This window comes from Neoarius graeffei, chromosome 26 (genome assembly GCF_027579695.1).
Source record: "Neoarius graeffei isolate fNeoGra1 chromosome 26, fNeoGra1.pri, whole genome shotgun sequence".
NCBI lineage: Eukaryota > Metazoa > Chordata > Actinopteri > Siluriformes > Ariidae > Neoarius > Neoarius graeffei.
The window spans coordinates 20006918-20034496 of NC_083594.1; the positions used below are offsets into that span (position 1 = coordinate 20006918).

Below are 27579 nucleotides of genomic sequence, written 5' to 3' on the forward strand. Positions count from 1 at the left end.
CTTGCCCCCATTATTATTATTATTATTATTTTCCATACCATCCCAACTTTTCTAATTTGGGGTTGTATTAAACCGCACATTATATTAAAGCAAATTAATAAAAAGAAGTAAGAAAGTATATAAGTATTAAATAAATGTATAATATAGGATATGTACATACAATTTATTTGTAATATACCATGTATCGTTAATAATTTTTTGGATTGGTTAAATAGCAAACTGGTGTTTAATCTTGCACTCAATGTCAATGTTGGTATCTTAATTTTCATTATTTATTTCTGTTCTTGGGCGGCACGGTGGTGTAGTGGTTAGCGCTGTCGCCTCACAGCAAGAAGGTCCGGGTTCGAGCCCCGTGGCTGATGAGGGCCTTTCTGTGCGGAGTTTGCATGTTCTCCCCGTGTCCGCGTGGGTTTCCTCCGGGTGCTCCGGTTTCCCCCACAGTTTAAAGACATGCAGGTTAGGTTAACTGGTGACTCTAATTTGACTGTAGGTGTGAATGTGAATGGTTGTCTGTGTCTATGTGTCAGCCCTGTGATGACCTGGCGACTTGTCCAGGGTGTACCCTGCCTTTCGCCCGTAGTCAGATGGGATAGGCTCCAGCTTGCCTGCGACCTTGTAGAACAGGATAAAGCGGCTACAGATAATGAGATGAGATTTCTGTTCTTTATCGGTGTAGCTGCTTGACATCAGTTTTTGTGACATGGATGAGACCAGAAAAGAAATGTGATACAGCACTTTGCAATCTGGTGCTCAGGAGTAGGATTGCAGAGTCATGCCTTATGCTGTGCTTTGAGAATGTCAATACTTTTCACTTTCACACAAAGGAAAAGGAAGGACAAAAAGAGCTGATTTTCCACAGTTGTTTCATGAAGATGTTTAATACCAAATGAAAAACAGTTGCTATCAAGACTGTATTTCATTAATGAACCTTACTCTTTATTACTTTGTGAAAAGCAATGTTCTGGGGTTAAAATTATTGCTGTTATTCCTAACCTGTGCAATATGTATATTATTATACATTAAAAGAGATCAGAACTAGAGGAGAAGTGTTTTGTGTTGAATCAGTGGATGCAGATGCTGTTAAAGCCAGCAGGGTGGGGCAATGGGTTCAGATATGATGTCTTAATCTTGAAGATGTTTAGGACTCGTGCCAGCAGCGCAGGACACAAAGGGAGGGGGTTGATAGAGAAGAAAGGAAGGGGAGAGAGAGAGAGAAGGTGAGGAGGAGAGCAGTGAGGAAGGAGAGATGAGGAAGAGAACGGTTTTGGAGGAGGGAGTGGCTGAGGCCATGTGGTAGAAAGATGGATGGACAATGGATGGAGAAATCGTGAGGATTGGAAGGTCGGGGGAGGAGAGATGACTCACTCAGAGGTATAAAAGCCTGTGCATTGCTCACTCGGATGTCCTATTGCTCCTGCTGCCCAGCTTCATCCACTGCCAGACATCCCTGCAGAGAAACAGCAAGATCCTTGAGAGCGAGAGCAAGAAGTGTGATTAGAAAAAAGCCATCATGAGTCACTCAGTGAGCCGCACTTCCTACCGCCGTACTTTTGGCGGACCTACCACCATATCCCCCATGCCTTCCTACACCTCGTACTCATCCCGTTACATTAGCCCGGCTCCGGCCGTCGTGTCCATGCGGACTTTTCGGGCCCGCTCCAGTGCTCCAGTTCCATCGGTTCCTCGCCTCTCCTATGACAAAGTGGACTTCTCCCTGGCTGATAGCATCAACCAGGAGTTCCTCAGCATGCGCAGCAATGAGAAGCAGGAGCTGCAGGAGCTGAATGACCGCTTTGCAAGCTTCATCGAGAAAGTGCGCTACCTGGAGCAGCAGAATACTGCGCTCACCCATGAGCTCAACCAGTACAAGGGCAAATACCAGCAGGGCCAGCCAAACCGTGCCAGCCAGCTCTGCCAGCAGGAGATGAGGGAGCTGCGCAGACAAGTTGAGCTCATTGGAAAGGAGCGAGATCAGATCCAGGTGGACAGAGACAACATGGCTGAAGATCTGGCCTTGCTCAAGCAGAGGTGAGAGAGATCTGAGGAAGTTCTTTGATAGATTTGGAAAGCTTTAGGGGAGCATCACTGATTCATTGAAGATGTCTCATGAATAATAGACCTTAAAATATGTAAAATACTAACTCAGTCAATAATGCTCTGCAAGGCTTTTTCTCAATCTTCATGGCTTATTTCAGCCACTTTGCAAAGTATCTTAATACTTCTAGCTACATACTAAACAAGACATTTCTCTTAAAGTAAACTAAAAAAATAATAAAAATGTAACTTTGAATTAACTTATGCAAATGAAAAGTTCTTGCCAAATATTAAATATAATATTGAAATGTAAAACAGTCATTTATATGTAACTTTAACTTTGGTTTAGGAGAATAACAATGGTGTGAAATGTATAACACTATCAATCAAATGTTCTTTATTTTGAGGCTATGCATAATTATACTCTGGGCAACTTATATGTGATTTTTACAAATCATTTACACCTTGAATTCTGGATAAACAACTAAATAAATAAGCAATCAAAACTATCTGAGGCATATAGATGCAGATATGAAAATATACATGAGGCATTTTCTGGCAGGAGAGCAGATGCAGAAGTGTTTTTCAGGGTGTTTGGGTGTGGCCATGAGAATTCTAGATGGTTCTAATCTCTGCAGCTCACATCACTGATATGTTCCCATCCCCTTTTCTGATGTTCACACACACAGATGCATGCAGACATATGAACAAACCCTTGGTGGTATCATATTTCTCAGAAGTCTAACCATTTTGGCTGCGTCTCAAATCAGACCATGGGGCGGGCGTGGCACTGGGTGGAAATGGCGATGAGACAAAGGGAGGCTATACCATGGATCAGTTTCACTTTATGGCTGCTTTGAGAGCATGGCTGGCGTTTACGAGTCAGCAAGTCCTTATCTTATGAATGTGTTTAAATGCGCATACATTATGGTACACTAACATCCTGCACCAACAGTAATCTAAGATAAGCGACAACCAATAGGATTTTAATCTGATATACCAAATTATTAAGGTGCTATTTCAGTTTCTGTTAAGCATTAAACCGAAAAAAAAATTGCACAATATGCTACACTACATTGTCCTTTTCTTTCCCAATGTAAGCTGAATTGTATATATTGTAAATATATTACACAAAATAACATATACTACAATATATTTCAATATATTACATAGTTTACCATTACTACAAATCTTAACATTTATACTAAAACACTGAACAACTACACTTCAGACAGGTTAAAAATATTGTTTTTACAAGGTCTGATTTTAAACACACCCATAAATCTTACTTTCTCAACATTCTTTATAACACCATGACAGACTTATAAGGATAATATCAGTATTTAACCTTTGACATTAACTAATGTTGTTTAATTTCATAGGAAAAAAACAAATAGGTGGAAGAAGGATCAAATAATACTGTATATCAACGGTCTTGAGGTACAAACTGACTTAAAGCAACGTGTACTATTATTCTATTAAACAGGACCAACAGGGGTCGGCAAGGGCATTAAGGGTGTGGAAAGAGAGACAGGACAATGGAGACAGAGAAAAAAGGATCCAAAGGAAAAATCAATGTGGTTCAAAGTACGAGGCACAATTATCACTATTGGGTATCATGGGCTCATGGGCTGCTTCCAGGTACTGAAATGAACGAAGGGACATATTCTTGAAACAAGAATTAAATAAAAGGTCAACCACAGCCCAGACACACACACACACACACACACACACACACACATGCACAGACCACGCCCGTCTCCATCTTAGGTTTCATAGGATGACTCAGCTAGAGCTAAAAACAGCAGGAACACAGATAGCTCATAATAATAATAAGAAGAAGAAGAAGGAAAAAAAAATAAAACAGTTATGTGTTCAACTTAAAACAGAAACAAAACCTATAATTCATTCATTCAATTCATTTTCTAAGCTACTTATCCATTACGGATCATGTCTGGGTTGGACCCAGTCCCAGATGACATTGGGCGAGAGGTGAGGTACAGCCTGGACAATTGCCAATCTAACACAGGACTAACACAGCGAGACAGACAGACATTCACGCTCACAATATGGGCAATTTAGAGAAGACAGTTGACCTAATCCACATGTCTTTGGATTGTGGGAGGACGCCAGAGCTCCTGAAGGAAATGCACACAGGCACGGGGAGAACATGCAAATTCAACTCCACACAAAAAGGCCCCAAGATGACCAGCAGTTTTGAACCTAGAAATGACTTGTTGTAAGGTGATAATGCTAACCTCAGCACCACTGAACCCCCGAAAATGTCTACCTTTGTATCAGAAATGTTTAAAGACAGAAATAATAGCTAAGACATACATAATCTTCTTTCCTGTGTGATCTGTCCAGTGTAAGTCTCATGCAGTCTAGCCAGGCTTTCAGGTGTTGATTAAATTGCTAAATTCACTTACACATGTGTCACGTCCACAGCATTCCTGATTTAGTGAATTTGCTCAGTGGGTGGCTTGACCCCTATTTTCTCTCTCAGCCCGAATGCTTTTAGTGGCTGCTGCATTAGTTAATTGATCCTCTGGCTCTCAGCCATCTGGGACCTCATTTATTCAGGACAGGGACATGAGACAGCAGGACAGATGTGATATGAAAGTCCTAATACAGCCTGAAAAACAACCATCCTGAGACCACCAATTTATTACCAGAATGGAGGGTAAGTGGGACTTTTGTGCAGTTTTGTCCTTATCACAGTTTAGTTCCCAGAATAAAATAATGATGTACAGCAGTGGCGTGCACAGATAGACACGAGGTGGTGCTCAAGCACCTGCCCCTCTGCCCTCTGTCCAAAAAAGTGCCCTTTTGAATTTTTTTTTTACAGTTTACCGAGGCCAATGTCGGCATGATCTTTTAGAAAAGCCGCGGCATTAAAAGCGTGTGTGAAAATAATGTCCCGATGTGTGTCCCCTCCGCACACACACCGGACCTCTGTCTCTCTTGCTCTGTCAAGTGAACAAGCGTGCAGTGCATTCAATGTGAGGTTGCAGCAGCATAGCGTCCTGGAAGCCACGGCCTTGTCGTAGCGCAGACAACACATCGGGCAGTCAGTCAGCTCTTCCCCTGCCCCACCAGCCAGGTAACACATGAATCGAGTGAAAATGTATTGTTTGCCCTCTAAGCCCAAGCTGTAATTATTTTGTCGTGAAGTAGCCCGTCGCATACAGAAACAACTGCACATAAGTATTATATTTTTTGCTAGACCATTTTCAGATTTAGGAAAACAAAAATTTCTTTTTCTATTTTGTTCAACTAGAGATTCCTGGCAAAGTCAAAAAGCCTTGATGTAATAAATTAACATTAAGTGGTTGTTTTACACCTTTAAAAACTAAAACGGGTCAGTGGCGACCCGAACACAAGAGGAGGGTTAAATCTCAGACTTTTATAATCAGGTGTTCCACATGCGCAAAAAAGTGCCCTTTTTTCCCCCCAGAGCACTTGCCCCCCAAAATGTCTGTGCACGCCACTGATGTACAGCATTATTAATTAATATGTAAAATGCTAAATTGTAGTCAAATAACTTTGAAAATGTATTGACTTTACGATTGTCAAGAAAAGATTTTAGAGCTCTGAGTCATGACTGATTGAGCTACCATTTGCTAGCTAGCTAACATTATCATCAAATCAAAGTGATGATGTTCATCCTTAGGGTGTCAAAAATGACCATGACTTCAATTTGGTGGGTGGTGGTTGTGGGTCCGGAGGTGACTGATGATGCCAATCCAGGCTTTGAAGGTATGCCCACATGTCGTGAACATGTGGATAGGTGCTGTCGTGGGGGTGGTCGATAATTTGAACCTTCCTCACAGCTCACTTCTTCTGGGCCTCGGTGATGCATTTCATCTTTGCTGCACGTGCGCCACTGGTGAGCTTTGCTCGCTGTGCTGGACGATCCTGAGCAAGTGACTCAGGAGTTGAGATCGATTTCTAGGGTTTTGAGGGACACTTTGAGATTGTCCTTGAAGTGTTTCTTCTGCGCCCCAGATGAGCGCTTGTCTTGGCACAGCTCTCCATACAACAACTGTTTGGGCAGTCAACTGTCTGGCATCCTGACAACATGGCCGGTCCATCTGGTTTGGGCTTTCTGCAGAAGTGTGTTAACGCTGGGAAGTCCAGCCCCCAGTAGATTGTGCATGTGCCAAGGTTGAGTATCTTCAATATCTTATTCATTAGAGCGACCCTATGCCCTCGGCCGCCTGTGTGCATGTTCGTGACAGCAGCTTCCAGTGTTTCCACACCTGCTGCTTCACCACTTGCCCATCACCACAGGACTTGAATTTGAAGTCATGACTTGCATGTGACTTGGATTAGAGTGAGGGAGAGTTGTGCAGCCATCAGCCTCATTCTCTCGTCCTGACCTAACTGGGCCCAAAGGCAAGACAGAATCAAGACAGCTGGAGCTAGGTCAGGATGCCGTAGATGGCCAACAGTGTTGTACATGTTGCACTGTGTCTTGATTGCACTCTACAAACACTTTGCCTGCTTTCCTGCCCATTGAACCACCAGGTGGTGGTCTCCTTCACGCAGTCTGCCGAGTCCAGTCTTCATTCGTAACCCTGACAAGGGGGCGTGAGGGGTTGCTAGTGCTTGCTCAAGGCAACACCCCAGGCTAGTGGAGGGAAGGAGACACCTTACTACTCCATTGCATGGCGGTCAAGGATGGCACATGCCCACTGCCCTAAAACAGTAAATCAAAGTAATGTAAGTATAAGTAGCTAATATAAGGTACCAACTGAAAATATACTGGTAAACAGCAGCCAACATTTACACTCAACACAACCTATTTTTTGAGGCAGAAAATTGTTGCTGTCCACGATGTTCATTTAGCTCTAACACCTGCAGTACATTACCCAGAAGTGCGCTCGTTTATGCTTTGCTTTTTCTGTTGGTGGTATTAGATTAAAAGGTTTTTTATATATATATATATATATATATATATATATATATATATATATATATATATATATATATAAAACTTCACAGTAAAGCAATAATGTGATTAACTTTTAAAAGACAAAATTAAATCTGACTATAATTGTTATTATTAGTTTAAACTTTACGTTCTTACTGTTTACTTTGATATTTTCAAATATTTTCATGCTGTATTTTATGCAAAATCAAATGTTTTTGTTGTAATTATTTAAGGGAATGTTTCAGTGCTAATTTAGTTACACAGTGTTCCCCTGATCATAAATGTAGCTGATTAGACATGAAGTGTTTTGTGTTGTAATGGACAGATAAATCTAATACATTTGTAATGGTAAATCCTTTCCATGCCCAGATTATTCTGAGTAAATTCTTTTTTACATTCATCTCATCTCATCTCATTATCTCTAGCCGCTTTATCCTGTTCTACAGGGTCGCAGGCAAGCTGGAGCCTATCCCAGCTGACTACGGGCGAAAGGCGGGGTACACCCTGGACAAGTCGCCAGGTCATCACAGGGCTGACACATAGACACAGACAACCATTCACACTCACATTCACACCTACGCTCAATTTAGAGTCACTAGTTAACCTAACCTGCATGTCTTTGGACTGTGGGGGAAACCGGAGCACCCGGAGGAAACCCACGCGGACACGGGGAGAACATGCAAACTCCGCACAGAAAGGCCCTCGCCGGCCACAGGGCTCGAACCCGGACCTTCTTGCTGTGAGGCAACAGCGCTAACCACTACACCACCATGCCGCCCTTTTTTACATTCATTTCGTAATTATCTATATTAACTGTTAAAAATCTAACTATAAAAAATAAGGAAAAACAAGCATTTATAGTGACAGTATGATCAATGATGGTACAATTGGTGTCTCACAAATTATAACTACGAATGCAGGTTTATGGAAACCTATAAATAATCTAAGGCATGTGTATATACAGCTGAAAACTGCATACAGCGAAAGAAAATATGCGGATTTACTTATTTTGTGTGTTGCAGGTTGGATGAGGAGACTCAGAAAAGACAAGATGCTGAGAACCAACTGGTCCTGTTCCGAAAGGTGACGCTCTCTCTCTCTCTTTCTCTCTCTCTGACTCACTCATTCACCACACTCACTCACTCACTCACTCATCTCATTCACTCATTCCTCACACTCACTCCTCACACTCACTCACTCACTGATCACACTCACTCACTCACTCACTCACTCACTCACTCACTCACTCACCACACATACTCATCACACTCGCTCATTCCTCACACTCACTCATTCATCATACTCACTCACTCACTCACTCACTCACCACACTCACTCACTCATTCATCACACTCACTCACTCACTCACTCCTCACACATCACACTCACTCACTCACTCATCACACTCACTCACTCCTCACACTCACTCACTCATCGCGCTCATGTACTCATTCATCACACTCACTCACCACACTCACTCACTCACTCATTCATCACACTCACTCACTCCTCACACTCACTCACTCCTCACACTCACTCACTCACTCACTCACTCACTCACTCACTCACTCACTCACTCACTCACTCACTCATCGCGCTCATGTACTCATTCATCACACTCACTCACTCATCACACTCACTCATCACACTCACTCACTCATCGCGCTCATGTACTCATTCATCACACTCACTCACTCATCACACTCACTCACTCATCGTGCTCATGTACTCATTCATCACACTCACTCCTCACACCCACTCACTCATCACACTCACTCATCACACTCACTCATCGCGATCATGTACTCATTCATCACACTCACTCACTCACCACACTCACTCACTTATTCATCACACTCACTCATTCATCACACTCACTCTCATCACACACACCCACTCATCACACTCACTCACCACACTCACTCGCTCATTCATCACACTCACTCACTCCTCACACTCACTCACTCACTCACTCATCACACTCACTCACTCACTCATCGCGCTCATGTACTCATTCATCACACTCACTCACCACACTCACTCACTCATTCATCACACTCACTTATTCATCACACTCACTCTCATCACACACACCCACTCATCACACTCACTCACTCACTCACTCACTCACTCACTCACTCATCGCGCTCATGTACTCATTCATCACACTCATTCATCACACTCACTTACTCACTCACTCACTCACTCACTCACTCTCATCACACTCACTCACTCACTCATCGCGCTCATGTACTCATTCATCCCACTCATTCATCACACTCACTCACTCATTCATCACACTCACTCTCATCACACTCACTCACTCACTCACTCACTCATCGCGCTCATGTACTCATTCATCACACTCATTCATCACACTCACTCACCACACTCACTCACTCACTCACTCACTCTCATCGCACCCACTCATCACACTCACTCACTCACCACACTCACTCACCACACTCACTCATTCATCACACTCACTCACACTCACTCATTAATCACACTCACTCACTCATCACGCTCACTCATTCTCATCACATTCACTAATAACACTAACTCACTCATCGCACTCATGCACTCGTTCATCACACTCACTCTCATCTCACTCTCTCACTCACTCATCTCACTCACTCATCTCACTCAATCACACTCACTCACTAACTCACTCACTCATCACACTCACTCACCATGCTCACTCACTCATCACACTCACTCACCACACTCACTCACTCACTCACTCACTCACTCCTTTCACTCACTCATCACACTCACTAACTCATTCATAACATGCACTCACTCACTCACTCACTCACTCACTCACTCACTCACACTCATCAACTCATTCATCACACTCACACATCACACTCATCACACTCACTCACTCATTCATCACACTCACTCATCTCATTCATCACACTCACTCACTCATCACACTCACCACACTCACTCACCTCACTCACTCATCACACTCACTCACTTATATCACTCACTCACTCATTCATCACACTCACTCATCACACTCACTCACTCATCACACTCATGCACTCACTCATCACACTAACTCACTCATATCACTCCTCTCACTCACTCATCACACTCACTCACTCATTCATCACACTCACTCTCATCACACTCACTCACTCATTCATTCATCACACTCACTCACTCATCTCACTCACTCACTCACTCACTCAATTGCACCCACTCACTCACTCCTCACACTCACTCATCACACTCACTCACTAATCTCACTCACTCGCTCCTCACACTCACTCACTCCTCTCACTCACTCATCTGACTCACTCACTCATTCATTCCTCACACTCACTCACTCATCACACTCACTCATCTGACTCACTCACTCATCACATTCATTCATCACACTCACTCATCACACTCACTCACTCATCTCACTCACTCATCGCACTCACGCGCTCATTCATCACACTCACTCATTTCACTCCTCACACTCACTCACTCATCACACTCACTCATCACACTCACTCACTCACTTATTCATCTCACTAACTCATTCATCACACTCACACACTCATTCATCACACTCACTCACTCATCTCACTCACTCCTCACACCCACTCACTCATCGCACTCACGCTCATTCATCACTCTCACTCACTCATCTCACTCCTCACACTCATTCACTCATTCATCACACTCACTCACTCATTCATCACACTCATTCTCATCACACTCACTCATTCATCACACTCACTCACTCATCTCACTCACACTCACTCACTCAATCACACTCACTCATCTCAGTCAATAAAGTTGACTTGCCTCACTCCTCACACTCACTCACTCCTCACACTCACTCATCACACTCACTCACTAATCTCACTCACTCGCTCCTCACACTCACTCACTCCTCTCACTCACTCATCTGACTCACTCACTCATTCATTCCTCACACTCACTCACTCATCACACTCACTCATCTGACTCACTCACTCACTCATCACATTCATTCATCACACTCACTCATCACACTCACTCACTCATCTCACTCACTCATCGCACTCACGCGCTCATTCATCACACTCACTCATTTCACTCCTCACACTCACTCACTCATCACACTCACTCATCACACTCACTCACTCACTTATTCATCTCACTAACTCATTCATCACACTCACTCACTCATCTCACTCACTCCTCACACCCACTCACTCATCGCACTCACGCTCATTCATCACTCTCACTCACTCATCTCACTCCTCACACTCATTCACTCATTCATCACACTCACTCACTCATTCATCACACTCACTCATCACACTCACTCATTCATCACACTCACTCACTCATCTCACTCACACTCACTCACTCGTCACACTCACTCACTCAATCACACTCACTCATCTCAGTCAATAAAGTTGACTTGCCTCACTCCTCACACTCACTCACTCCTCACACTCACTCACTCATCTCACTCACTCATCACACTCACTCACTCATCACACTCACTCAGTGGCGATCCTAGAGTGATTTACTCCCCGGGCGAACCACCCTGCTGGTGCCCCCCGCCCGTCTTGGTTTTTTTTTTCGGGGTTTTTTTTTTTTGGGACCGTTTTTTTTTTTTTCGCGCCCGCGCTCGTGCCGCCCGCCCACGTTGGGCTCTGTATTAGCCAACAGAATGTTAACAGCTTTACATGGTCGTTTAAACATTTCTCATCGTGTATTGTACGTCGTGGACACGCAGCCCGTTATAAATTTGCTGTTACCAGAATGGCAATGATCAAGTCGTAATGTATTACTTAAGACTCTGTGTAATGTCATAGTACTGTAGTACTATGGTAGTAAAGTCTTTTTGATGACTAGTACAACGTTCCGCTGGCGGGATTGTGCATATTATGGGGCTACGACAAGTTAGGCACACACACACACACACACACACACTGATGACGTCACCTGCGCAACTTTGGTATTGGACTTCCCCATCCAAAATGTTCACACACACCCCTCCCCCCCGCCCGTCTTATTTTTTTTTCGGGGTTTTTTTGGGGGGACCTTTTTTTTTGGGGGACCATTTTTTTTTTCGCGCCCGCGCTTGTGCCGCCCCCCCCGCGATGCCGCACCCGGGCGGCTGCCCGGTCGGACCGCCCCCAGGATCACCCCTGCACTCACTCCTCACACTCACTCACTCATTCATCACACTCACTCACTCATGCACTTATTCATCACACTCACTCACTCATTCATCACACTCACTCACTCATCACACTCACTCACTCATTCATCACACTCACTCATCTCACTCACTCACTCACTCACTCACTCACTAATCTTCCCTCACTCACTCAATCACACTCACTCATTCATCACATTCACTCATCTCACTCAATAAAGTTCACTTGACTTGACTCACTCCTCATGCTCCCTCACTCAATCACACTCACTCATCGCACTCATGCGCTCATTCATCACACTCACTCACTCATCTCACTCATTCATTCATCCCACTCATTCATTCATCACACTCACTCACTCATCACACTCACTCATCACACTCACTCATTCATCACATTCACTCATTCATGACACTCATTAACTAACTCATTCATCACACTCACTCATTTGTCACACTCACTCACTCACTCACTCACTCACTCACTCATCTCACTCACTCAACTTCCCTCACTCACTCAATCACACTCACTCACTCATTCATCACACTCACTCACTCATCACACTCACTCACTCATTCATCACACTCACTCACTCACTAATCTTCCCTCACTCACTCAATCACACTCACTCATTCATCACATTCACTCATCTCACTCAATAAAGTTCACTTGACTTGACTCACTCCTCATGCTCTCTCACTCAATCACACTCACTCATCGCACTCATGCGCTCATTCATCACACTCACTCACTCATCCCACTCATTCATTCATCACACTCACTCACTCATCACACTCACTCATCACACTCACTCATTCATCACATTCACTCATTCATCACACTCATTAACTAACTCATTCATCACACTCACTCATTTGTCCCACTCACTCACTCACTCACTCACTCATCTCACTCATCTCACTCACTCAACTTCCCTCACTCACTCAATCACACTCACTCACTCATTCATCACACACACTCATCTCATTCAATAAAGTTGACTTGACTTGACTCACTCCTCACACTCACTCACTCATCACACTCATTCACTTATATATGACACTCACTTACTCATTCATCACACTCATTCATCACACTCACTCATCTCACACTCACTCATTCATCACACTCACTCATCTCACTCACTCACTCATTCATCACACTCACTCACTCATTCATGACACTCACTCACTCATCACACTCACTCACTCATTCATCACACTCACTCACTCAATCACACTCACTCATTCATCACACTCACTCATCTCACTCAATAAAGTTGACTTGACTCACTCCTCACACTCACTCCTCACACTCACTCATTCATGACACACACTCACTCACTCACTCACTCATTCATCACACTCACTCACTCATCACACTCACTCATTCATCTCACCTCACTCATTCAATCACACTCACTCACTCATTCGTCACACTCACTCATCTCACTCAATAAAGTTGACTTGACTTGACTCACTCCTCACACTCACTCATTCATCACACTCACTCACTCATTCATCACACTCATCACACTCATTCATCGCACTCACTCACTCATCACACTCACTCATCTCACTCACTCAACTTCCCTCACTCACTCAATCACACTCACTCACTCACTCAACTTCCCTCACTCACTCAATCACACTCACTCACTCACTCACTCACTCACTCATCACACTCACTCATCTCAGTCAATAAAGTTGACTTGATTTGACTCACTCCTCACACTCACTCATCACACTCACTCACTCATTCATGACACTCACTCACCTCACTCATGCACTCATCACACTCACTCACTCATCCATCACACTCACTCATCACACTCACTCACTCATTCATCACACTCACTCACACTCACTCACTCATTCATCACACTCACTCACTCATCACACTCACTCACTCATTCATCACACTCACTCATCTCACTCACTCACACTCACTCACTCATTCACCACACTCACTCACTCATCACACTCACTCACCCATCACACTCACTCATCACACTCACTCACTCATTCATCACACTCACTCATCTCACTCACTCACACTCACTCACTCATTCATCACACTCACTCACTCATCACACTCACTCACTCATCACACTCACTCATTCATCACACTCATTAACTAACTCATTTATCACACTCACTCATTTGTCACACTCACTCACTCGTCACACTCACTCACTCACTCACTCACTCACTCACTCACTCACTCACTCACTCACTCACTCATCACACCACTCACTCATCACACACACTTGACGATTTATAGTTCTGAGGACTCTCCATTGATGTAATTACAGTTGTATTAATGTCATTAATTCTGTGACTCACCTCAGTGTAACCTTCAATCTAGCTCAGAAAGTAAAAGAAGGTCAAAACTGTCCAGCTTCACAAAAAAAAAATCCCTCATGTTGGGGGTGTGCTAATTGATTTGTGGAAAAAATATGAAACTATGTTGGGTTATTCTATTTAATATTATTATCCATATGATGGAGAGTCTCTGAGGCTGTATAATTAGAGAACATGTTTTGCCTTGATTTTATGTCATCATATTTGTGCGTATTTGCAGGATGTGGATGACGCTACTCTGGCCCGTTTAGAGCTGGAGCGGAAAATCGAGTCTCTGATGGATGAGATTGAATTTCTGAAGAAGATGCATGATGAGGTAAAGTTTGAACTGAACTGAATAAAAGGGAACAGTTCATTCCTGGAAACAGACCAACTGAGGAAAAATAAAGTTCATTTAAAAGTGCAGGATAAAAGTAATGACTTACAATCATAGCACATATACAATCACAAATCATAAACAAGGCAAAAAATAATAATTTATTGAGTCTTGGGAGAAGAATTAAGAAATGTTTTTGTGTATCCGACAACCATAGGAAATTCAGGACGTGCAAGTGAGCTATGAAACCCAGCAGATGAAAATGGAGGTGGAGGCCACAGTCCGTCCTGACCTGACTGCTGCTCTGAGAGATATCAGGGCTCAATATGAAAGTATTGCAACAAAGAACATGCAGGAATCTGAGGAGTGGTACAAATCCAAGGTGAGGGGGAAGAAGGCCAACACACACCGTGGAAGACAGTACGCACCACATCATGCTCAGTCACTCATTAGTTTTACTTTTCACACATGTTAAAAGGTTTTACATGCTATACCTTACACACACATACACACACTATGCCCTCACACTGATCAGTTTCATCAATGACATACACACACAAAGCTCTCACATACTCATAACTATTCACATACAATTGTTTCACGTTTCATACTTTTGCAATTCAGGTAAAATAATTTCAGATACTCACAATGCTCTCACGCAATATATTTACCTCTCAGGCATGCATGCATAAAAATGTTTCACATTCAGATAATATCTATATACAAACAAAAATTCAAAATTTACTCAGTTTAACTGTGTCACACATCAAAAAGTCAGAATCCTAACATATTTTTTCCCCTGACATTCACATAAACGTGAGAGATAAAAGACAGTAAATGTAATAACATTTGAATAAGTATGGGAGCGTTTTTACAAGTTTATGAAAGGTTTATAAAAGTACCTAAACAGAAGCCTGTCTTTTAGTAATAAGACTATGTGAGTGGATATTTGTTATACAGTGGTGCTTGAAAGTTTGTGAACCCTTTAGAATTTTCTACATTTCTGCATAAATATGACCGAAAACATCATCAGATTTTCACACAAGTCCTAAAAGTAGATAACGAGAACCCAGTTAAACAAATGAGACAAAAACATTATACTTGGTCATTTATTTATTGAGGAAAATGATCCAATATTCTGTGAGTGGCAAAAGTATGTGAACCTCTAGGATTAGCAGTTAATTTGAAGGTGAAATTAGAGTCAGGTGTTTTCAGTCAGTGGGATGACAATCAGGTGTGAGTGGGCACCCTGTTTTATTTAAAGAACAGAGATCTATCAAAGTCTGATCTTCACAACACATCTTTGTGGAAGTGGATCTTGGCACGAACAAAGGAGATTTCTGAGGACCTCAGAAAAAGCGTTGTTGATGCTCATCAGGCTGGAAAAGGTTACAAAACCATCTCTAAAGAGTTTGGACTCCACCAATCCACAGTCAGACAGGTTGTGTACAAATGGAGGAAATTCAAGACCATTGTTACCCTACCCAGGAGTGGTCGACCAACAAAGATCACTCCAAGAGCAAGGCATGCAATAGTCGGTGAGGTCACAAAGGACCCCAGGGTAACTTCTAAGCAACTGAAGGCCTCTCTCACATTGGCTAATGTTAATGTTCATGAGTCTACCATCAAGGAGAACATTGAACAACAATGGTGTGCATGGCAGGGTTGCAAGGAGAAAGCCACTGCTCTCCAAAAAGAACATTGCTGCTTGTCTGCAGTTTGCTAAAGATCACGTGGACAAGCCAGACGGCTATTGGAAAAATGTTTTGTGGATGGATGAGACCAAAATAGAACTTTTTGGTTTAAATGAGAAGCGTTATGTTTGGAGAAAGGAAAACACTGCATTCCAGCATAAGAACCTTATCCCCATCTGTGAAACATGGTGGTGGTAGTATCATGGTTTAGGCCTGTTTTGCTGCATCTGGGCCAGGACGGCTTGCCATCATTGATGGAACAATGAATTCTGAATTATACCAGCGAATTCTAAAGGAAAATGTCAGGACATCTGTCCATGAACTGAATCTCAAGAGAAGGTGGGTCATGCAGCAAGACAACAACCCTAAGCACACAAGTCGTTCTACCAAAGAATGGTTAAAGAAGAATAAAGTTAATGTTTTGGAATGGCCAAGTCAAAGTCCTGACCTTAATCCAATCGAAATGTTGCGGAAGGACCTGAAGCGAGCAGTTCATGTGAGGAAACCCACCAACATCCCAGAGTTGAAGCTGTTCTGTACGGAGGAACGGGCTAAAATTCCTCCAAGCCGGTGTGCAGGACTGATCAACAGTTACCGGATACATTTAGCTGCAGTTATTGCTGCACAAGCGAGTCACACCAGATACTGAAAGCAAAGGTTCACATACTTTTGCCACTCACAGATATGTAATATTGGATCATTTTCCTCACTAAATAAATGACCAAGTGTAATATTTTTGTCTCATTTGTTGAACTGGGTTCTCTTTATCTACTTTTAGGACTTGTGTGAAAATCTGATGATGTTTTAGGTCATATTTATGCAGAAATATAGAAAATTCTAAAGGGTTCACAAACTTTCAAGCACCACTGTAGTTTTGAATCAGACAAGCTTCATAAATTCTACTCTTCAAACTTATAACTCAAGACACTTTAATATGTTACTGTTAGACAATTAAAAAGGGCCTGGATGACTGAAAACCATATAAAGAACCATCTTATACATCTTATATATGCTGGCAACAGCAAGCTAACTCTCTGTTCATGCACTGCAGTTTACTGACCTGACTGACTCAGCCAAGCGCAATGCTGATGCCATGAGACAGGCCAAGCAGGAGGCCAACGAGTTCAGGAGGCAGATTCAGAGCCTCAACTGTGATATCGATGCCCTTAAGAGCACGGTGAGCTCAGATAACCTTTATTTCACCTGGGTTTCATCTTGAAGCCACATGTGTAATTGTTTACATAATTGTTCACATAAAACACTGCAGAGGGACACAGGTAAGTATTTTAAGGGTGACCTTCCAAACAGCTTGCACCAGTGAATGGCCTAGTGGTTAGCGTGTCTGCCTCTCGAACAGGAGATCGCGAGTTCTATTCATGGTTGGTTTATACCAAAGACCACCATAAAAATGGTACCTACAGGCACGCTGCAATAGAGATGTGAGTAGGGAATCAAACTCTTGTGGTTACCAGAGGACTAGCTCCCCACTGTCACCCTGGCTATGTGAGAGGCTGAGGGCTATCATACATGTCAACCTATACGGAATGTCCGTATTTTATACGGATTTGATTCAATAAACGTAGTATACGGGCGTACAAATAAAGTTATACGGATTCTTTAAAAAAACTTCAATATTTATTTAGAGCTATAATCAATTCCCACGATGATAAAAGAGTGCATAACATTTACAAACGTACTGTACACTACAGAAAGCACAGACAGCCAGTAAAGAGTCTTATGAAATCGCGCGTTATCTTGTGGTAGCGAGACTTCGTTCCACTTTTGATCATGCGCACACCGCATTGCGAGAATCCTGCCAAATGGGACGTAACATTTTGTTTGAAACGCGTATTTCCACCTGAGCGACTTTCACTAGCGACTAAAAAGATTCTGAATGGGCACTCCGGCAAGATCAACACAGACACTTGCTGTGACATGCAGCCTCGTGAGGTATTGGTGCAGACTGCTAAAAAAAGCTGTCATGGAGTACGATTCAGAACATTAGAGTGACACTTTGTGTTTTTGTCCAACATTGGAGCTTTGTATTCATTCTGAAGGTTTACTGTTATTAATATTGAATAAAAAGTAACTTGGATATCTCATCTCATCTCATTATCTCAAGCCGCTTTATCCTTCTACAGGGTCGCAGGCAAGCTGGAGCCTATCCCAGCTGACTACGGGCGAAAGGCAGGGTACACCCTGGACAAGTCGCCAGGTCATCACAGGGCTGACACATAGACACAGACAACCATTCACACTCACATTCACACCTATGGTCAATTTAGAGTCGCCAGTTAACCTAACCTGCATGTCTTTGGACTGTGGGGGAAACCGGAGCACCCGGAGGAAACCCACGCGGACATGGGGAGAACATGCAAACTCCACACAGAAAGGCCCTCGCCGGCCCCGGGGCTCGAACCCAGGACCTTCTTGCTGTGAGGCGACAGCGCTAACCACTACACCACCGTGCCGCCCCTAACTTGGATATATCATTGTTAATTATCATTCAAATTTTAGGTAAATTATTTTAATTTGCATCTTATACGGATTTTATAAGGGAAATACGGATTTTGGAGGTTGGTTATACAGGTCTGATTGACCAAAGGTTGACATGTATGGGCTATGGAGATCGGTGCTGCCCTGTGCACCACATGGCGTGGGAAGGACTTCACTGCACTGATGTCCTATGCTATGCAAATCATTTTTGTTGACCTGTGTTACAGTGATTGATGTGTTACAGTTAGCAGTGATTCTGCTTAGTCTATGTACCCCACTGTAGCACAACAATTTCTTGTAGATATCCAAAATTATTTTTTGCAACATCATGAAATGCAATCTGTAGAGGCTAAAAACGTCAGTCTACTAACATTAACTTCAACAGAATATGAATGCCATTAACCACAAATTATTAGGATTATTTGGCATGTACCATTGCAGTTACACAGTCCTAAAGGTAGGTGATCTCTAGTAAGCTATACTCATCATCCACTTTAGGAACCCCCAACACACTTGCACATTCATGGAGTTATCTTATCAACCAATCATGTGGAAGCAGCACAATGTATAAAATAATGCAGATACAAGCAAAGAACTTCAGTCAATGTTCACATCAAAGAAGAGAAAGAAGAAAAAAGGTGCAATGTTAACCATGACGTTGTTGATGCCACATGGGCTGGTTTAAGTGTTTTATAAACTGCTGATCTCCTGGGAATTTCACACACATCAGAATTTACACAGAATGGTGTGAAAACAAACAAACAATCAAGCAAACAAACAAAAACCATTGAGTGAGTGACAGTTCTGTAGGTGGAAATGCCTTGTTGATAAGTGAGGTCAGACAAAAATGGCCAGATTGGGTCGAGCTGCCAGGAAGGATATAGTAACTCATATAATCACTCTTTACAACCGTGGTAAGCAGAAAAGCATCTCAACATGCACAAAGCATCAAACCATGTGGTGGATGGACTGCAATAGCAGAAGACCACATTAGGTTCCGTTCCTGTCTATCACACACTCAAAAAAACCAACATGGGTGTCTGTTACATTAACCTAAGTCTAACATGTAACGGTTGACATTTAGGTCACTCAACAAAATTGTTTCTGGCTAAGTTAACGCATTTTACTTGGGTAGAAATACTTTCCATAATTTTATTACATTCACTGAGCAAGTTATTTTTTTTGAGTGTGGGCACAGACTCAACGTTTTCAGCGTTTTTCCCCGGCCATCACCTCTTCAGTTTGAGTGAAGCTTTGTTCATGTTTACAGATTACAGTAAGCCACATTGTGTCCTACACACATTTGGGTGAGATTACTGAAGAACCGGATATGGGTTGAGACAAATATTTTCTGAGGGGTTTTAAGCAAGATAGATAGGCAGCTAATTACATATTAGATACTTGGGGTGGGGTGGGGGGTTTGCATATCTTAAGTATTAGACTACATTTGTTAATGCTTGTCAGAATTTTTGTTCATTTAATATATTTTGATAAGAATAGGCATATTGTCATTTTGCAATTTCTTTGCTACATAATTATTCAGAAAAGTTAATTCTGCCTAGAGGTGGAACAATGCACTGGTAGGATGGTATGCCATGATAAGGAAGACTGAATTATTTATATTATTAACATGCTTGAACAATAGACATAATGACATCACACACACACACACACACACACAAAAAAAGATTATTTCCAAGATAGACTGCATGAAATATGACTACAAAATAAAACAGTAATGGCTACTTTTTTAAAGGAGTAGTTTGTAATTTGTTTTAGAGATCTTTGCCAGGCAAATAGCAGTTGCAATGAGTTGGCCTTTAAATAAATCTGTGTATACTGTAGTTGGGCATCACCTCCATCGTCCTGAGTTGAAAAAAATAGCTAGAGCAAAGACATAGCAATATTGCTAATTGTGAGGTATCTGTACACCTTTAAAACAAAATAAAACCTTAAAAAGCAGTGATTCTAATTGTAAATAAAGAGGGCCAAGAAAAAGCTTCTTAACCAGTCCACTTTAAACAAATGAGCTATCAGTTTCCTCCAATGAATAACTAAATTCTCAATTTACATTTTGCATTATGGCATTTAATATTGTCCTGTCATCATATTGTACTGTACAATTGTATATACTATTTCACAACTAATTCTACATTTGTGTGATACAGAATGAGGCTCTGCTAAGGCAGATGAGGGAAATGGAGGACCAGTTTGGAGTGGAGGCTGGAAACTACCAGGACAACATCACCCGTCTAGAAGAAGAGATCCGCCACCTGAAGGATGAAATGTCCCGTCATCTGAGGGAATATCAGGACCTGCTTAATGTCAAGATGGCCCTGGACATTGAGATTGCCACTTACAGGAAGTTACTGGAAGGAGAGGAAAGCAGGTAACCGATTTAAATGAACTGAATGAACTTATATATTTACGAGAGGGAAGGTGGTTGCTAGAAACATTGACCAGCATCACCAACACAGTAGAAAAGACTATACACACAAAAATGACCAGATAACTAATGGGTGCATCTTAAATGCTAGGCCTTGTCTAGTAAGCTAGTAAGTGTACGTACCAAAATCAGCCCAAATGCTTGATGCACAGAATCTGTTCTAACAAGATTCCTTAAAAAAGTCTTAATTTTCAGGGTTGGTCAGGTTTTGTCTTAGTGACCAAGGATTTCCCAAAATGCCCTGTAAGTATAGGTCAGTTTTAAAGGAATATTTTTTTTCAACCTGTTCTAAACTGCATCTCTAGTAAATGGAGGATTCTCACAGACCAGATTTTTCAACACGTGCTCTGTTTACTGAGATAAAATGGAAAATCCATGATGGAAGTCCAACGCAGTTGCTGAATTTCTTTAATAGACGTTTGAAATTCACAGTTATGTAATGCAAATATTGATCTTTTGTTGAAAAGAAAATGAAGCTTGAAAAAGGATGAATGAAACAGGCATGAGGGAACATTTTACCCAAGCTGATCGTTGGCATTTTATCTAAATATTTCAACACTGGAACAATAAAGTACAAAGGAATTATGGTTACAGCTTTCTGTTATGTTACTACACTGGTAATGCATAACCAGTGAGTCTTCAAAACTAACTAACTAACTAACTAACTAACTAACTAACTAACTAACTAAACAAATAAGTAAATACATTTATGTGTATCAGAAAGGACAGTTTATACAGATTTAGACCTTACAATTGTAGAGCTTTGATTGAACAATTCAATCAAGTGATCTACAAATATTTGGAATATGATTAAATGATTTAGTAATTAAATTGATAACATGCCACTAGAGGTTATACAGTATTTGATATGCGTCTTTTGTTAAAGTTCTTTGCGCATTTAGCAACCAGCCTATGAAAAAGTATCTTTGTACACAATGTTGTGTTACATACTATCTAGTGGCGAACCAGTACTATTCGAGCTGGGACTTCAGCTTAGCCAAAACTTAGCCAGACACACCAAAAAAGCAACAAGGCAAAGGATTTTGCAAGGGATTAGTGGCAGGCTGCCAGGTAGCTCCATTGTGTGTAGTTGTCGATGTTGAATACTTGAATAAATACTTACATCTGAGTGAAAAATACTGTGGCGAGCGTGCGTGCATGCATGCGTAGAAGAAGAGTCTGGAGACAGAAATCTTAGTTTCTCGGTCGTTAGCCTGTGCTACTTGCTCTCAATAGCACTAGCTTGAGCACTTTATTAGCATTCGCTAACACTACTGATGAATGCTACCCCGGCTGGAAGGTGACTTCACTGCTGCGCTGACAGCACCGACTCATATTTAAGCTCGCGGGCGAAAATTTTTTGGTCCCTCCCTCTATATATCAAAATCTGATTGGTTAATTCATCTGTCACTTCCAACATAAACATACACTGTCATGGCCTTCTGGCCTGGTAATGAAGTCCTAACCAATAAGTGAGCCAGCTCTAAACTCTTCTCAGCCGAGAGACAACAAACAAAAATAATCTCATTGGATAACTCTAATATTTTCAGGACAGTAACCCTTTCATTTCTGAAGCAAATTTGAAAGAAAATGAGACCAATTTAAAATTAGAAGAGAATAATTATAATGAAATTATGAAATAAATTAAAGAGTGAAAGGAATTAAATATAACTTTTGAAATGCTGATATGTTTGGACCTTCTCTGAAGGCTTAGAAGGGCCTGACGGTTCCCCTCTATGTACGAAAACCACCAGATTCCTCAAACAGTATCTTGTGATATTGAATTTTTATTATAACCCCTCTCTTAAATTCTCAAATTTGGGATGTGCTACATGACAGAAAAATGTTGTACTTACTTGTCATCCAGCAAATACGGCACAATTTTTGTTATATTTGGACCTGAGGAGTTTTGTGTTCTTTCAGAATTGCTGTCCCTGTTATGAACATAACATCAATCAGTATGCGCAATGGCGGTAAGTCAGCAAGATACTCAGCGAAATATTATCGACAAACTAAGTTTTTTTTTTTTTTAATCTCTTGTGTTTCTAAAATACCACTCATACAAATGTACGATTGAAATGCAGTTAGATGTTTTATTCTTCTCGATGAACCCCATTACTCTGTTTCTGATTGGTTAGAGTATGACCTGCCTGTTGATGTTGGACACAGCAAAAAAGTTGTGATCAAAACCGTTGAGACTCATGATGGAGAGGTAAGACATCTTATTGTGGATTTTTACTCAGTTTCAAAGAGGTTATGTATTGGAATGTCTGTGCAATTCTTCATTAAGGATTTAAATTTCTCATTATACATGTGTCATAGGGCGGCACGGTGGTGTAGTGGTTAGCGCTGTCGCCTCACAGCAAGAAGGTCCTGGGTTCGAGCCCCGGGGCCGGCGAGGGCCTTTCTGTGTGGAGTTTGCATGTTCTCCCCGTGTCCGCGTGGGTTTCCTCCGGGTGCTCCGGTTTCCCCCACAGTCCAAAGACATGCAGGTTAGGTTAACTGATGACTCTAAATTGACCGTAGGTGTGAATGTGAGTGTGAATGGTTGTCTGTGTCTATGTGTCAGCCCTGTGATGACCTGGCGACTTGTCCAGGGTGTACCCTGCCTTTTGCCCATAGTCAGCTGGGATAGGCTCCAGCTTGCCTGCGACCCTGTAGAAGGATAAAGCGGCAAGAGATAATGAGATGAGACATGTGTCATATGACTAATATACAGGCACTCAAAGGCAGGTCAATGGACTGATAATGACAGGTTAATATTATTTTATTATACATATGGTGGTGTAGTGGTTAGCGCTGTCGCCTCACAGCAAGAAGGTCCTGGGTTCAAGCGCAGCGGCTGACGAGGGCCTTTCTGTGCGGAGTTTGCATGTTCTCCCCGTGTCTGCGTGGGTTTCCTCCGGGTACTCCGGTTTCCCCCACAGTCCAAAAGCATGCAGGTTAGGTTAACTGGTGACTCTAAATTGACAGTAGGTGCGAGTGTGAATGGTTGTTTGTCTCTATGTGTCAGCCCTGCGATGATCTGGCGACTTGTCCAGGGTGTACCCCGCCTTTCGCCCGCAGTCAGCTGGGATAGGCTCCAGTTTGCCTGCGACCCTGTAGAACAGGATAAGCGACTACAGATAATGGATGGATGGATGGAATTACTATACATACAGGACACTTTTTCAATGGAATAAAAACATGTATTCTCTTCCCTTCTAGTGGGTTTCATTCATTTGGTTTGATAGTATGCAATATTTTTTGCATATCGTTTATCCTATGCATATTATGTCACTCTACCCAATGGAGAATGAGCGTTGAATATGTTTTACGATATTGCATGGTTGTCAAGACAACACAATATCACAGGTCAGAAAAACTTCTGCGCTAGCGAATAAATGTGACAATTTGTAAGCAAACATGGCCACCAGGTTTGCTTCGTTAAATACGGAAGATTTTGAGAGAATTTTGAAAGAGAATGACGCATTGAACACCCAAAAGGAATGTGTATGTATAATAATAATATTGGCTGGCTTTTTTTCATGGTATATCAGATATATTCCATTCAGCTAGCATGATATTGAAAGGATATTTGATTTGTTCAGTATCATGCTAGCTGAATGGAATATATCTGATATACCACTCAATACCAGCCAATATTATTTAAATATATATATATTATTTATCAGCTGGGAGGTCCGTATGGTGAAATACCGTGACTGAGGTCTTGAAAGTACTGAGCGAGGCCCTCTGGGCCGAGGTCATGGTATTTCACCATACGGACCGACCTTAAGCTGGTAAATAATATATTTATTTTTTTCTTTACCAAATTCTAACAGAAAACGAGAGAGCCTGAAAGGGAAAACCGAGCCGAGGCGAGCCGCCATTTTGAATCCTCATTCACGGCTGTAATGCAAATTGCTTCCTCCTCAGTATACAAGTGCACTTCCATGGCAGGAAAAAAACTACATTTTGCCGCCTATGTAGTCCCCTATTTATACAAAATTGATAAGATAAGAGACATTTTGGAAGTTTTAGCACCTCTGAATCAATAATCTAAGTGAGTGTATGTATACTTTTGACCCTGTATGTATAATTTTGACCCTGTGTTGATTTCAGAAAACCCAAAGAAAATTAAAACTTGTGCACCAAATTCTAGTGTTTTTTTTAAAGATGTATGCTGTACAATCATTTTGCCACAGAAAAGAACAGTTCAAAGAAATTCCTGAAAGCCCAAATATTGCCATGACATTCATATCCAAGATGACATTCATGTCACTGTATGTAAACTTCTGACCACAACTGTATACTGGGAAAGAAAGATAGAAAAAAACATACTTATATGGGAGAAACAGACTGAGATAAATTAATTTGAGCTAGACAGGGACAGGAACTGCAAAAGAGACTGAAAAGCGAGGAAGAGAGAGAAATTTTGAGAGAGACAGACCAAGAAGGAGTGATAGAGAGAAACAGAAACAGAGTGAGAGAGAATAAGGTGGTCCTGTGGTAGTTCCTTTCCAGTGATGGCTAAAGAAGACAAACAAATTGCAAGATGACCAACATGGACAGTTGATATGATGATCTGATATAATAACAATTCAGTATGAGTAAAAAGGTGTAAGAAGGAAAACCAAGGGCTTTTTTTTTCCAGTTTATGAAATGTGGGACCAAACTTTACATATGGTTATTACAGTTTTGTTCAGTACTAGTAGCATCATCCTCTTTCCTATTCAGGTGGTGAAGGAGTCCAGGAAGGAGAAAGACACCCCACGAGATTCCAAGGAATCTAACTGAGATGTTCGAGAATTGAGGATACAAGAACGTGCAGGCTGGAGTGAGACATAAACAAAATTTAAAAATAATATCTTTAATCTGTGTAAGCATTTAATCTGATATTCACTATTATTGGAAAAAAAATGATGTTAAGAAAATACTAGCATTAATTTTGACTCAATACTGTGATTCTGAATGGGGTGTAAACTATCACTGCACAGTGGTGCTAACGACATAGCGTTAACCATAACATTTAGACAAACGATCACAGATGCTTTGTATATCATCTCCATTTACACAATTCAGCATATAACCAGGCAATATTCATCATATATGGATAAAAACCATGGTTTTAGACCAATGAAGTCAACCAGTCACCTTTTAAACACCAATGGTGGCCTTTATTTCTAGCAAAACTTTTCTACACCTTCCATGCATGTGAACATTACACCCAAAACAAGGCGAGGGATATCCATTTAATCTGCTTTCTCTGCATTTAATCTCCTGCTCATTTGCCTCTATAGCGTAACGTTATGAGTAGTCATAATTTGGTAGTATTATTCCTGTAATGTACTGTAAGCAGTTTTGGCTTCACCAGGCAGCTTCAAATAGAATGTGATTTAGGACTCGAAATCCAGGAGTTTCACCCCATTCACTTCAGTCTGAGAAAATGAATTTGATTACTGCAGCCTTTCTGAGAATGAAAAGAAGCAAATGTGTGTGTCTATGGGGGAATAAAGCCAAGTGAAACAAAAAGTCTTGTTTATTTCACATACACACGTGTCTCCATCACATTAATAACTTCAGTTTGATACACCAGATTTAAACTTAAAACTCTAACGATACGGTGGCACGGTGGTGTAGTGGTTAGCGCTGTTGCCTCACAGCAAGAAGGTCCGGGTTCGAGCCCTGTGGCCGACGAGGGCCTTTCTGTGTGGAGTTTGCATGTTCTCCCCGTGTCTGCGTGGGTTTCCTCCGGGTGCTCCTGTTTCCTCCACAGTCCAAAGACATGGTTAGGTTAACTGGTGACTCTAAATTGACTGTAGGTGTGAATGTGAGTGTGAATGGTTGTCTGTGTCTATGTGTCAACCCTGTGATGACCTGGCGACTTGTCCAGGGCGTACCCCGCCTTTCGCCCGTCGGCTCCAGCTTGCCTGCGACCCTGTAGAACAGGATAAAGCGGCTAGAGATAATGAGATGAGTGGGACAACATCCTCAAATGCCTCTTGGACAGTTTAAAAATGGCCAGAGTTTGGATATTCCTGTTTGTCTTTCAGTAAACTGAGGAACATCTCTGAACAGCAGTGTCTGCATCAGCGACTGTTGCTACTGGATCGATCCATGAGGCAGAATCTCCTATGTGGCAGAGGAGTTGTA

At 41.8% G+C, this 27579-nt stretch overlaps 1 protein-coding gene across 1 annotated transcript; it reads left to right on the top strand.

Moving 5' to 3' along the window:
- The first annotated feature begins 1510 nt into the window (after positions 1-1510).
- prph (peripherin) lies at positions 1511-26397 on the top strand. The gene is made up of 9 exons (XM_060910400.1): positions 1511-2028; positions 7993-8053; positions 14713-14808; positions 15026-15190; positions 17554-17679; positions 21167-21387; positions 23368-23417; positions 23583-23656; positions 26164-26397. The coding sequence occupies exons 1-9, from the start codon at positions 1511-1513 to the stop codon at positions 26221-26223; spliced, it is 1371 nt and encodes a 456-aa protein (XP_060766383.1). The 3' UTR covers positions 26224-26397.
- The last annotated feature ends 1182 nt before the right edge of the window (positions 26398-27579 follow it).

Excerpts from the sequence above, each read along its gene's own strand:
- prph (XM_060910400.1), top strand. The coding sequence starts at position 1,511 with ATGAGTCACTCAGTGAGCCGCACTTCCTACCGCCGTACTTTTGGCGGA. Across the intron at positions 14,809-15,025 it reads TGAAGAAGATGCATGATGAG|GAAATTCAGGACGTGCAAGT; the intron begins GTAAAGTTTGAA and ends CGACAACCATAG. Across the intron at positions 17,680-21,166 it reads TCGATGCCCTTAAGAGCACG|AATGAGGCTCTGCTAAGGCA; the intron begins GTGAGCTCAGAT and ends TGTGTGATACAG.